The following is a 13,325-nucleotide window of genomic DNA, read 5'->3' as shown; positions in this document are numbered from 1 at the left end:
GCAGCATGTCGGTTGGTCTGTGTTACCCAGAAAGCAGTTGGGCATAATATCGCAACACCAACACCGTGAGTGAAACAACTGGGCCAGCCTACTATATAAAGTACTCGGGGACCATTTCTTTATTAATGTGGATGTGTAATAATAGAGTATGACGCGTCTATTCTATGCGCCTTATAATGCGGTGCGCCTAATATATGAAAAAAGTCCTAAAATAGGCCATTCAGTGAAGGTGCGCCTTATAATCCCGTGCGCCTTATAGTGTGGAAAATACGGTAATTATGTGAAACTAAATTAATTATATCCCGAATTCAGAAGATTTGCCTTTACTGGGCTCTTTGGTTCCTCCTATCAGTCTGTAGTTTCTCATACTGATGTCATCAAACCAAATTTCAGATCTACCATGACTGACTGACACCTGCTGGCATCAGGTTTGCAACCAGCTTCTGACTGAGAAACCAGTAAGCTGCTCCCAGTGTCAGAATCTCACTGAGGAAGGAACTGCGTTAGGTTTTATTTCTGCTATAGCTGATGCATATTCGCATATAAAATAAGTCAATAGAGTTTAATTTGCGATTTTTATGTTGTGACATGAGGTAGATCTCAGGCGGCTGGTGAGAGAAAAAGTAGATCTTGCTCTCAAAAAGTTTGGGCACCCCTGTTCTAGGGCTGTAGAGAAATTAGGCCATGCCCACCAAATATTGTTGCGTATTCCTGTTGGGGGGCTGGACAAGGATCGATCCCAATGAGTTTGGTGCATCTCAACTTGAAACTGTGGAAGGTATGGCAATGGCATCACAGGTCACTTCGCCAAGCCGCCACGCCCACTTGCTCCACCGAAAACGGTCAGTGTTGGAAACCAAGTTACATCTGGACACAGTTTCATGTTGATTAGGTCAAAGGGGTCAGACAGACCATTCAGGGTAAACTTTGAGGCCTGGCCACGCCCCTTCAGCATGCACGAGAAGTCATCGTTTTGATAACTTTGATTCAGCCATGCCTCATGAACAGACTGACCAAATTGGAAAAGACAAAATTGCTTTTTTGTCCAAGTATAAGATGCCACAAATTCATCACACATGGCACAAACAAAATTAATTTCAGTTTCAAAATAAAATATTTGTATAGTTAAATACAGACACAACTGAAAAATATCTGATAAATAGAAACCATTTTATTTACAGCAGAGTAGTGTTTAATAATTTTAATGCATTGTCCAACTTTCTGAAGCTATGGCTTTGGGTCTGAGATACTGATGAAAATTTTTACAGCCCACTTCTTTCTATTTATGTCATTCCAGATGGCATTGCAACAGGAAAAGGTAACAACAGTGCTTTACTTACTTTAGTGAATGAATCGCTGTAATACTGAGCCATTTTCTGTTAAAAAGCGTGAAAGATAAGGGAGATGAACAAGAAAGAAAAATTTTGATGTTTTTTCCACTGTTTCCATTTCACAGAATACTCCTCTACCATTGTGTGGCTTTGATGATTGAGAATTTGTTTTTCTTTTTCCCCCAATAATCATTCCTTGCTCTGCCTGAATATACCAAACCAGGTTAAATGTTTGTTGTTAAACTTCAATGCAAGATTAAATGCTTAGAGTGTGTGCTGGTCATTTAAAAACTGATATTGAATGTAGAACTTCAGTGCAGCAACTGGGAAAGTGTTCTTTTGAGTTATGATTTTCTTCAAAATTTTAGAATATACTTTAGACTCTTTCAGAATTCTGCTGGATACTGGTGACAATGTCCAGTAAAGTGCAGTCTTGTCCAACCAAAACCTGGAAGTGAGTGCCATTTGGGATTTTAGTTGTGCATTTGACTTTTTAACTTCTGAGGATAGTTTATTTTAAGCAGTTATTAATTCCAAACCCCAACTTGAAATACACTTCCCGATGAGATCCTTTAAACCTTTTTTATTGTTTGTTCTTCTTTACACATTTGACTCAACAAAGGGCCCTTTTGGTTTGACAGGAGAGGTAGGTACAATCCTTTCTACTGACCTGTCAGAGCAGTTTTGGCTAACCGGCAGTGTTTGGGCAACCTTCACATCAAGATAGGAAGGGTTCTGACTTGAAACTTGCCCCAAATCTTCATTCCATTGATTGTTACTAGGGACCACCTTGCACAGGTCCAGTTGGACCTGTGCAAGGTGGAGGTGGCTGTTGTGAGCATTGCTGTTGCTACATTTATAGTAGGCATTAGATAATGGGGCTTCCGGAGCCAAGCCTCTCTGGCTGGTAGGGCTTTTGCTAGGTGACGTGACAATTGTGTCGACTGAAGAAACAGCCCAGGAGCGAGAGAGGCTGAGGCAGGATGCTGAACTAGAAGGAACCTGCTGCTGGTACTGCTGGTGCACCCGTACCGACTTGTCTGATATGCCCATAAAAGGTGTGTTCCTGGAAGAACGCCCTGCCTCTCCAGGATATGTCCCTCCTCCAGTCATGCAGATCTCCGACTGCTTAGAGGAATTAAGAAAAGGATCATCATGACAACCATAAGCATCTCCCACAGATTCTAAAGGTAGATCCATGTGCTGGGCAGAGACTGAGGTTCTGAAACCTTGACCTTCATTAGTTAGCAGCCCACTTGCAGTGTTGGAAGAAAAGCGCACATTCACACTCTGGGAGTGTATAAGAGACCTGGGAGGAGGAGTGAAGGTGGAGGTCGGGTGGGCATTAAGAGGGAGATGAAGTTCACCCTGGTGTTGATAGTTAAAGTCTTGCAGTGACTGATTGCCCATAGTTGGCTCTGTAACTTCCATTGGGTAGTAAGCTGCTTTAGACTGGTTGCAGCTGAACTGTTGAGGCTGGCTAAAAACACTTACTACCAATCTGTCCGCTGCTGTTCCTCTGCCATGCACAGGTGTTGCTTGTGTCTGGCAAACAAGTGAAACACCCACATTGTCCAAAACATGAGACGCTCTGGAACCAACACCACCACAGACAAGTGGGCCATGTCTGACATCAAACGGTCTAGGGTAAAAGCCTTCCCATAACGCTGCTAACTCTTCAGGAAGATTGGTAAACTGGGAGGAGGCAGAACTCCCTAAAACCAAACCAGAGTGGACTGAGGAGCTTGGCTGACTGCTTAGGATGACCTCAGCCTTGGTATTCTGGAGCCACTGGCTTTTGGGAGGGCTGCGTTTTAGCAGGGATTTCTGATCGGAACCAAGGTTGTTCTGATGCCTGCCTTGATTATAATCTCCTGGGCTAAGCACTGAGACAGTTTGAAGGTGGTGTTGTCCTCCACTTTCAAACATTGAGCCAGCTCTTTGTGGATGCTGCAGGGGTGATGAAGGAGCACTAACATGATGATGGCTGGGGGAAGTGGGAGGTAGCAAAGAATGACTGGGGGAAGAGAGGTCTGCTAAATGAGTGGGACTAGGGGGGCACTGATGCATATGAGTTGGAGAGAGAGAAGATGGTGATTTCCGTCCGGGGTAGTAATGGGTGTCAAGACTTTGAACTGTGTGAGGAAGAAGAAAGGACGAAAAGTCTTCATCTTCCTTGAAATACACATCTTTTTCTTTCTCCACTTCCTCGTCTTCCCTGTTAAAGCTTTCCATGTTCTGCACATGAAGACAGTTGGAACCCCTACACCTGGCTTCACTGGTGGACATCGCCATCTGGTGTTGATAAGCAGAGGGAGATTCTTGTTGCTGTGAAACTTGCCGACACTCTTCTTTCACTCGAGACAGAAGGCGGTGGATCTCCCTGTTGGATGGACATAGACAGCTGGCCTCAATCAGGTCCTCCAACGCAGCATGGAACTGTCTGAAGGGACACCAAAAACAAAACAGAGCATTTTAAAGAAGGTCAAAGAAACAGAGAAAATGGAACTTCTAACTTTGTTGAACTCGTTCATAAAATTTATTCTACAAATAAGTAACTTCACCCTGTGTTTCCTAATCTTTTTAGCTGTTATCCTCTTTTGACTTGCCTCTCCATGGATGGGCGATAATTGACCTGATTATAAATCTCCAAAGAAAGTTGTTTCAGATGTGCTGGAGACTAGGGGTGCTCCAATCAGGTTTTTTGCTGCTGATTCCAATATCAATCACCAGTCAGTGCCAATCACCAATACTGATCACATGGATTGGTTGTTTTGTTTTTTTCATATAGGTATAAATGCTACTGGCTATGTGATCTAGCAAAAGGGAACCATAAAATCAAGTAATTTAGACAACATACAAACAGCAAAAATTAGGTCAAAAGGACAACTTAACAACCTGCAATCAGCAATACAATAGTTGACATTAAGGCAGTAACATCCCAAATTATACATAAAGTCAAATAAATCTCTCAACACTACCTATGTAAAAAAAGAAAAAAAGTCAAGTAAAAAAGGAAATGTTCAAAGTCAAATACAGGTTGCATTCAAATAAACAATCCTAAGTCACTAAATCAAAACTGACAGAGTCCTCTCAGTCAGTTTTGCAGTCAGTGCAAACTTCTGCAATGTCAAAAGTGACTGAGCACTAAGACCCGCCTCCTGGCTCTGATTGGTTGTTCCTAACCAAATGGAGTATTCCTCAGAATACAAGGAGGTGGCAAATCAACTTGATTTTTTTCACAGATTCTGCTTCATGTTAGGACATAGTGAAAGTTGTAATACATAAAAACTTCTGCTTTTAAGTTACATGTTGCAGCTTCAACCAGACCTTCTATGTGAGAGTCCACTGTCTGGTGGAGCTTGAACGGCTCTACATCTGTGCTTACGTTCCAGTAGCAGAAGTTTATCAGCAAGAGCAGTCGATGGAACTCGGCATCTTCCACCTCTGGTCAGTTAGCTTGATGATGTGCTTCACCCCCGAAGTCATTTTCCATCACAAGACACAAACTTCCACTTTTACACATGACATTGCTTAGGATTTGCTGCTGCACACTTGTGCAAAGTGAAGGAAAAAGGGACATGCAAAGTGTGAGACATGGGTGATCAGTTTTTGTGATTGGCAACTACAGCTAGTCATCGGGGAACTCCCATCATATACATTTTCATGAAAACTGGCTGATTTATGATCAGTGGCTGATCGATCGCACACCACTACTAGAGACCAGTACAATGGTTCAAAGAAATGTAACGTAAAGAAGTAAAATATGAATTAAAGTCATCCATCAATCTATCCACCCATTTACCATCTTCCTCGTATCCAAATCGGGTCAAAATCACTAACACTTTGACACTGAGAATTTGAACATTTTCAGCTCATTCTGGCATTTCCAGACCAGACATGGTCTCCTCCCAGTGGGACTTTCTCAGAAAACCTTTAAAGGGAGGCGTCCAGGAGGCATTGTGATCATCTAAACATTTGTGCATAACCATACCCCCTCAACTGTCTCCTCTTAATGCAGCAGCTCCACTTTGAACTTTCCCTGGATGAGGGCACACCCTACCGTTTCTCTAAGTCTGAGTCCAGCCACCCCCCAGAGGCAGCTCCTTTTGGTCAATCATATCAAGGATCCCATCTTTTAAATTAAAGTCACCAATTAAGAACTGAAATATTGCTGTAGAAATAGGTTCTACATAGTTTCCAAGTCAGGATAATAGTTTCTCACTCGAATGAATTTGGACCTCCCACCTTCTTCAAATCAAATAGAATTGGTATCAAACTTTTGTACAGCAGAAATTTTAGTTTGTGCTACTGTAATTTCAAAGATATTAATAAATGTTTGTAGAGGTCAGAAAATGTCAACCAGCCTCACCACACTTACGAAATAAAAAATTGGTGTCAAACTCTGCCACGTTTGTGCTGATAAAAGTCTTTGTGTTGCTTTTGTTTTGAAGATATTAAGACAATTTTCAAGGTCAAAAGGTCAACCAGTTCCCCCACCTTTCCTTACCTTCTTCAACTCCAACATAATTGGTGCCAAATGTTTGCGCTACAAGTGTTTTTGTTTGTGCTACTATCATGTTAAAGAATTTAGTAAAAGTTTCCTGAAGTCATGAAAGGTGAGCCAACCCCCACATATTCTTCACGTCAAACAAATTGGTGTCAGCACGTTTGTGCTGATAAAATGTCCATTTGTGCTGTTTAGAAGACATCACTGAAAATTTAAAGATCACCCAGCATTAACTGAAAATCAGTCATGTCTGAATCCATTACAAAACTAAGCATGATAGTTTTATTCAGAGGCTAAGATCACAAACAAATGAAAGAAAATACACTGAATATTTTCATGCTCTCTATGCCACTAACTTGACAAATAGCCTTTAACCTGCTTTGCCAATTTAATTTCATGTAACTGGCAATTTCTGAATCAAACTGATTAACTTTTGTGATGGAATAAATAGATACCTGCAGCTTCGTTTAGCCCTGGCTCGGGCATAAAAGGCCTCGTAGGAGTTGGATTTCAGCTCTAGAGCCTTTGTAGCAAATTCCTCAGCAAGGTTGAAGTCCTATCACACAAACACACAAAAACACACAAATAATACACAAAGATTTGAAGTTCCACTCAAAAAAATACTATAATTGTTTTGGTACTAGTGGCCTTTATTTGACAGTAATCTGACAGGAAGATGCAAGGAGGAAGGAAGAAAGACATGCTGGAAGAAAACAGAGGATGGCACTTGTAGCAAGACTGGCTGCGTCAAAGTCTGCAGCCTCCGTAGGGAGACTGGGGTCAATTGAGCCAAAGGGTAAGTTGAGCCACCTTTTGTTTCTAGGAAGCGGCAAAGAAAGAAAAATTGTTGATCATGACACCAAATAGATAGGAGGAAGGCATTATTTAATGAAGCTTGTGAATGTAAGAAACACATGGCTAAAGTGGTTAGACTTTTATTTCTTAAACAATTTTCCACTCTTGAAAGTGAATTTAGTCTATCATAAGTTTCATAAGAAAAGTGTTAAGACCACAATAGGTATATTTTAAATTGATTTTATATATCAATTGTATGAGCTACAACATAAGGTCATATACCAAAGAAACGTGTAACATTTTAGGTGTAGACCCAAAAAAAGTTTGTACAGGCCTTTTACAAGCATTTGTAAAGCTCAATAACGTCATCGATCAATGTTCGCCACAGCCATGCTTGCTACTCCAACTCCTGACTTGTCACTAGGTTAGATGGGTGTTTGTGTCTGGATGAGATTGTTGTATGCTCAAAAGGAGGGTTGTATGATGAAAAGCTGTATCGTTTTAAACAATAGGAGAATTCAACTGTTTAGGCACCGATGCAAACACACAAAAAAGGTTTTATGTTATAGAACTAACTTGCATAAAAATGTCAAAATTTGTACAGAAACATCAAGATAAAACCTTAAAGTGCATCTTTCACTTTAAGCATGTTGAAACCTTTGTATCGTAACAGGATTTAAATTCACATTTTCGGTGCAAAAATGGCCAATATCTCAAAATAAAAGGTACTAGTACTGTCTCTACCTAGCCTGCTTACTGCTCCACCTGAGAATAGGTCCCTAGCGGCAACCATTAATGTAGATGGAGGAGAACATTCTGGAATGTGCAACTAAAAACACTCAGTAGGACCTGGAGGATGTGACCAATCCTGAGCATTAAATTGGTGACATGTTTAAGATTGAAGGCTCACATGTGAGCCAGAAGCTAGAATTATTGACAGCATAGTAAACAGTAGAACAACAGATACTGTAATGGAAAACAAAATTTTTATGGGAATATATCTACCATGATAAAATAGATAAATAATCATACATACAATTAGGCTCAGAAATATTCATACCTCTGGAAGATTTAATAACCCTCTCCACAGCCTCGTCCAGGTCAAAGCTGGGACTCTGGCTCCATTAGATGAAGTACCTGGTGTTTATTTCCCATGTCACTGCTATACATGAATACAAGCCAAGCTCACTGTAGCTTAATTCTGTACAAATAAAATTTCTTTGAACCAATAAATTCTATTATGGAGAATTTCTTTTTAGTTCTTAGAATTTTGGGGCTTTTTCTCATAATGTATTATTTCAGGTGTGTGTGTGATCACTTTGGACCAATGGACAGCAATACTGGTGAGTGTGTATAGTCTAAAACTCATGTTCTAGAATTCATGTTCAGTCTTACCATACCAGCTTGTCAATTTTCAACCAGCCTTCTGGTGAGAGCTGCTGTTCAGATAATGTACTATGGCTACCTTATTACATTTAGGGAGGGCCCCCCTACACCTGTCATTTAACAATAACATTTCTTATTTTTCAAATTGTACAGTTTTGTACAATTTGGCTACACAACATCACAGGTAAATAAACAAAAACATTCAGCTTCACAAAATGTTTAATGTTGTATACAATTAAACTGCATTCATCAAAATGTTCCTGAGGAGCTAAAACATGAAATGTATTGAATGTGACAATTTAATAGTCTTTATATAGCTTGCAGATGTGTTGCCTATAGGCAGATGATCTGCTGGACTCCAGGCATCATTGGGCAGCACATCTGCAATCATCAGAACAGCCTCACCTGATGAAGCTGAGGACAACAAAGGCTTTCAGAAGACGACTCTGGACTCCCAGTTTTGAAGTAATAAACCTTTATAGAATACTTTGGCCACATAAACTGTATACAAATATTACAAGTTTAGTTTTAATTAGTTTCTGATTTTGTAGCAGCTTTGACTTGGTACAAATTGTCACCATAAATCCCAGAAAACCGTCATGTTTTTGTGGAGCATGGCTCTGTTCTCCAGGACCACATGAATGAAATTGTTGTGGGGGAAAAGACGGGGCTACTGGCACTGGTCAGATATGCAGTCATCCGTCATGTAAGGTTCAAATTGTTCATCAGTTGTGCCAGGAGTTACTGCTGGGGTTTCCAACTGCAATATTGCATCTGTCATCTGCAAAACCGTGCATCCAAAAACATTAATTAGACTTTATATATAAACAGTATAGGTGTATACATTTGATTTAAATGACAAAACTTTCTAAAACTGTTTTCTACCATTTTACAGATTGTACCTTAATTTGATAAGTTAGGAGAGATTCACATATTTGCATTTCATATATTATGTCTGATTTTGGGAAACTATGATATAAAAATTCAATATATTCATTAATGACAATGTTCCAATATTATCAACCGTTAGAACTTAATGTGCCCACAAACGGCTAGAAATGAGTGTTATGGTTTAATTGAATTAAATACAAATTCCTGGATCAACTAAAGTCTGTCCAAGCAGAGCAGCAGGACAACCTGCAGTAACCTGAAGATGTCTGTGATTCTGGTAAAGCACAAGCCCAGAGATATTATTAGCTATTCTTGCTGGAAAAGTGATTACAAAAGAGACAAATCACTGAAATAAATTGGAACGGGTGACTGGTTCCAATTTAATTCCAAGACCAGACACTGGTTAAGTGACTGGTCTTGGAATGGACACGGCTAGATAAAAAGTTTCAGAACAAATAGTTTAAAGTAATAAATTCATCCTGAGGCAACCAAAATGCACCAGAATGATTGGTTTTAATTTGAATTACCGCATAAATTAGTAATTAGTTCACAGCGATCAGAGAGATAAATTTCTTCTTTAACGCTTCATTTTTGCAAATGAGAAAAGTGCGATCTGTACTTAGCTGCACACATTCTAATTAGACATGGCAAAATATTAAACTTTGCACCAGTACATTTTAATTATTGAAAGTACTGAAACATTAAACGTTATGTACCACCTACCATTGGGTTCTTCCAGTTTAGGAGCTGCTGACTGGGGAGTAGCTCCAGAGCTTCTGCTGCTTGCTGGAGGAAACAGCCAGTGTTTTGTCTCTGCTCCCAATCAGTGCTGTTTTTCCCCTCTGTGCCTCTGCTGTGTTATAGTGGTGCTGCAGTGGATTTCTGTCTGATTTAGTCATTTCTTCTGGGTCCCATGTAGCATTCATTTCGTTGTTAGCCTTCTCTGAAGTGCAGACTACAGATCGCCGTGTTAGTTCACATTGTCGGTGGTGAAATCCTGCCTTTCCAGCTGGATGAATCTCACCCAAGGCTAAAATAATGTTTTTGTTGTCTTTTCTCACCGTGTCCAGACAGCCTGAGCAGTCGCACTTAAACAAGTTTCTACCACACCAGAGTAAACAAAACCACCTTCAGCTCAGCAATCAGCTCAGCAATCAGCTCAGCCGTTACGTCACAAAACTGCACGGTTTTTCTCAAAGGAGATTTTTGGTTAATTCCAACACTTTAAAACATTCTGTAGCTAATTAGAGACCAAATACAGGAATCAGATTTACAATTTGACCTCAGAATATGTTTTTCTACCATTTAAAAGAACCCTAAAGAGGCACTTTAAATGATGTATTTAGACAGTCTATCGGCAAAAAAAATGTGGCCTTAGTTTCACTTTAAATGTGTTTTCCTTAACTGAAAGTGAAAAACCATAATTAAACAGAAATAAATGCATGAAAACATGGTCTAATTCCACCCTGAATGGAATTAGACCATATAATGTGTCTCACTTAGTGAACTGAGTTCTTAAAAAATTTACTTTTAAAAAATATCCTAATTTACTTCAACTGACCGTGGATTAAAAAAAACACACAACAACCCAGGAGATGGAGACTCACATTCATTTTACGGTGGCAGCGGGACAAGTTGAGCAGCACACACACTCTGAGCTGTTTGAATGTCTTTAGCTCGTCTCCAGGAAACTTGTTGAGGGCTGACTGGTAGGACTGTGCAGCTTCTCTCACTTTTCCTTGCTGTAAATATACACACATGAATTACTGCAAATATCAGTAGCAGTGCATGTTATTATCCTGGACATTAGTGGTAGTATTCACCTTGTACAGTCTGTCTCCTTCTTGGATAATTTTACTGAGTAGCACCATTAAAATGTCCGGCTTGGAAGTGGCCATGGCCCAGGTTGCTGGTCCTAAGCACACATAGGCATGAATAAATATAAATATATTTTAACATTTACTTTAATGAAGGTGGAAAAAAAAGAATTTGGCTTACTGTAGAATGAATAGCCAAAACAGATATTTTCAGCACCTTGCAAAAGCAAAGCCCTTGAATCGTTTCCCCATTATTGTCATGGTGTGTAGATGGTGGGGTAATATTTTATTTGAAGGGTTGTGCATAAGACTGACATGACACTGTCATAAACATGACATAGCTTCTGTTATGAACATGAAGATCTGTATGAATGTTTGACTGTTGTCATGAAGTGTCACTTGGTTAATAATGACACTTTTAATGCATTAAAAGTTAAAATTGCGCTCACAGATACCCATATCTGTGAGCGCTGGTGAAGCAAGAAACGCATCAGCAGGTTTACAGAAGTTGGGCTGAAACATTTCGTCACCTTCCCAATATTCCAGTGGATTCAAACTGTCTCATCTTTGCATCCTAAAATGACTTGGCTGAGCTTGTTAGCATACTTGCCTTTTGACAGAGCTAAATAATACCTCAGTACAGATGAGGGTTTTTATATACATCACTAAAGTTTATTTGGACATGACACTTATCTTTTTAAAACAGAAATTAGAACACAGGATCCACTGTTGGTTTTTTGACATTATATGTGATGGTTTATTACTGTGTGAAACTATTTAGAGATATAACACTGTCAGACAAAGGAAATTTCAGTCCATTGGAAAAAAGATGCTCCAGTGAATTGCAAACATGCCATAAAATCCTAAAACAAGAAAACATGATTGGTGAAACAGCAGCACTTTGCCATTTATTTCGATCCGCAAGTTCCTGCATCAGTCACGTGGTACGGCCCACTTGGCCGAGGCTTCAAACATCACAACCTGCTTCATCAACACAAGCCCTGATATGCGCTTCATATGGCACAGAAGACACATCACTACTTATAAATAAAATGTTTTATTTATTAGACTGAGGAGAGAGAGAGAGAGAAAGTGGCACAGAAGAGTGAGGGAGAGAACACAGGGGAACAGGAACTAATTCTAACACTAAAGAATAACTGAGACTAAACTGATGGTGGCAAGCTACTGGACAGTAGCCACTACTGCTCTGTTTCCACAGGGTCCATTGGAAGTCTGACAGGACCAAGACTGCCATGAATCAGTGCCACTGGGCACTCAGGTGAAGTGTTTTGCCCAGTGACAAACGCAAGTGAACCAGGGATCAAACCCACAACCCACCAACTGCAGGGTGAACTCCTACCACCGTTAACCGTTTTGATAGCAGCGAAACATTCTGAGTCATGTTCCTACCAATCTTAGCTCCTTTCTTGAGAAGAGCAATAACTGCTGAAGTGTTTCTGCAGCCAACTGCTCGGTCCAGAGGACGCATCCCACTGCAGTCCATGTGCTCCACCAACGCTCCATGATCCACTAGATACTGGACCTGCAGCAGCACAGGCATGTAAGTAAACACCAACTTTACCAAGACAATGAATACAGTAAAAATAGTCATTCTTAAGCATCACTCTTCCAAGCCAGCAGAACTCACTTATTATTTCAGTCATAAATCTTTCAATCAGTTAAAACTTGCAACAATGGGTTTTGGCAAATAAATGTATCTTCAAATTCTGTTAGCTCTCCAGACAGAATTTAGAGGACACCATGTCTGGTCATATGAAGTCACATCTGTATCTGTGTTAGCTAACCACTTCAGGGTCTCCACAAAAGGCAGCCAGGTCCAGAGGTGTTCGACTGCTGCAATCAGCATGGTCAGTGGCTGCCCCTCTCTCCACCAGTTCCCTGACCAGTGTGAACTGGCCTTTGAGGCATGCCCAGCTCAGAGCAGTCAAGCCTTCCCTATCGATCTGGTTGAGAGAGGCCCCTAATTTGAAGACAGATGACAATCACTTAACTGATTTTACTGTCAAACAGTAAGTTTAGAAGTTGATTCTTATGGTAAAAAGTTACTCACCCTCCATGTGCAAGTACACAGTGCCATGCCAAAGTATTCATACCCTTTGAGCTTTTTGTTTATATTCACAATACAATGATAAATCCTAACTTGGTTTTGTCACATTGTCTGGGTCTTTAATGGCTTTATTATGGGTTTTATTTTCTAGTCTTCTGGTGTTTTGTTATTCATGGGCTCGCCTCTGGTCCCGACACCTCGCACTACTGTGGGGTTCAGGTGGGTCCTGCACCAGAGTGTCCTCAGCTGCTCCCAGATTCCTTGTGGGGTTTCTGACAGATTCCCATCAGTGGTTGTGATGTTCACTGTTTTGTTATCTTATTTTCCATTCTGAGTTAGTCATCAAAAATCAGTAGAAGTAGAAAAACAGGAAGTACAATGCAGTTGCAGCCAGATGGCAGCTCCTCAGCCCTGCTAAACCCTGTTATAAGTTGAGTTAATCACATACTGAAGACATTCATTTATAGATAAATTATGTATCATTATGTTTGTAGTAAACTCAGCCTGTTACTACGCTAAGACCGCTA

The 13,325-nt window shown here is 40.2% G+C and overlaps 1 protein-coding gene across 2 annotated transcripts in view; it reads right to left on the bottom strand.

Moving 5' to 3' along the window:
- Nucleotides 1-573: 573 nt before the first annotated feature.
- The window catches only part of LOC106907952 (protein TANC2-like), a 53,022-nt gene continuing 40,270 nt past the window's right edge, over nt 574-13,325 (bottom strand). Inside the window, exons 18-23 of one of the 2 annotated variants that reach the window (XM_088007972.1) lie at nt 12,536-12,711; nt 12,141-12,273; nt 10,737-10,828; nt 10,521-10,655; nt 6,297-6,397; nt 574-3,774 (exon numbers count right to left, since the gene is read on the bottom strand). In XM_088007972.1, the coding sequence (XP_087864098.1) occupies nt 1,932-3,774; nt 6,297-6,397; nt 10,521-10,655; nt 10,737-10,828; nt 12,141-12,273; nt 12,536-12,711 (2,480 nt within the window). In that variant the 3' untranslated portion in view covers nt 574-1,931. Of the gene's footprint in view, nt 3,775-6,296; nt 6,398-8,227; nt 8,804-9,636; nt 10,656-10,736; nt 10,829-12,140; nt 12,274-12,535; nt 12,712-13,325 lie in introns of those variants that run through there. The other variant, XR_015764038.1, reaches the window with a different exon arrangement.

Source organism: Poecilia mexicana, unplaced genomic scaffold (assembly GCF_051168715.1).
Source record: "Poecilia mexicana isolate PSO_F unplaced genomic scaffold, ASM5116871v1 scaffold_8, whole genome shotgun sequence".
Classification (NCBI taxonomy): Eukaryota; Metazoa; Chordata; class Actinopteri; order Cyprinodontiformes; family Poeciliidae; genus Poecilia; species Poecilia mexicana.
The sequence above is the reverse complement of the archived record's forward strand: the minus strand, read 5'-3'. Positions and strand labels throughout refer to the sequence as shown.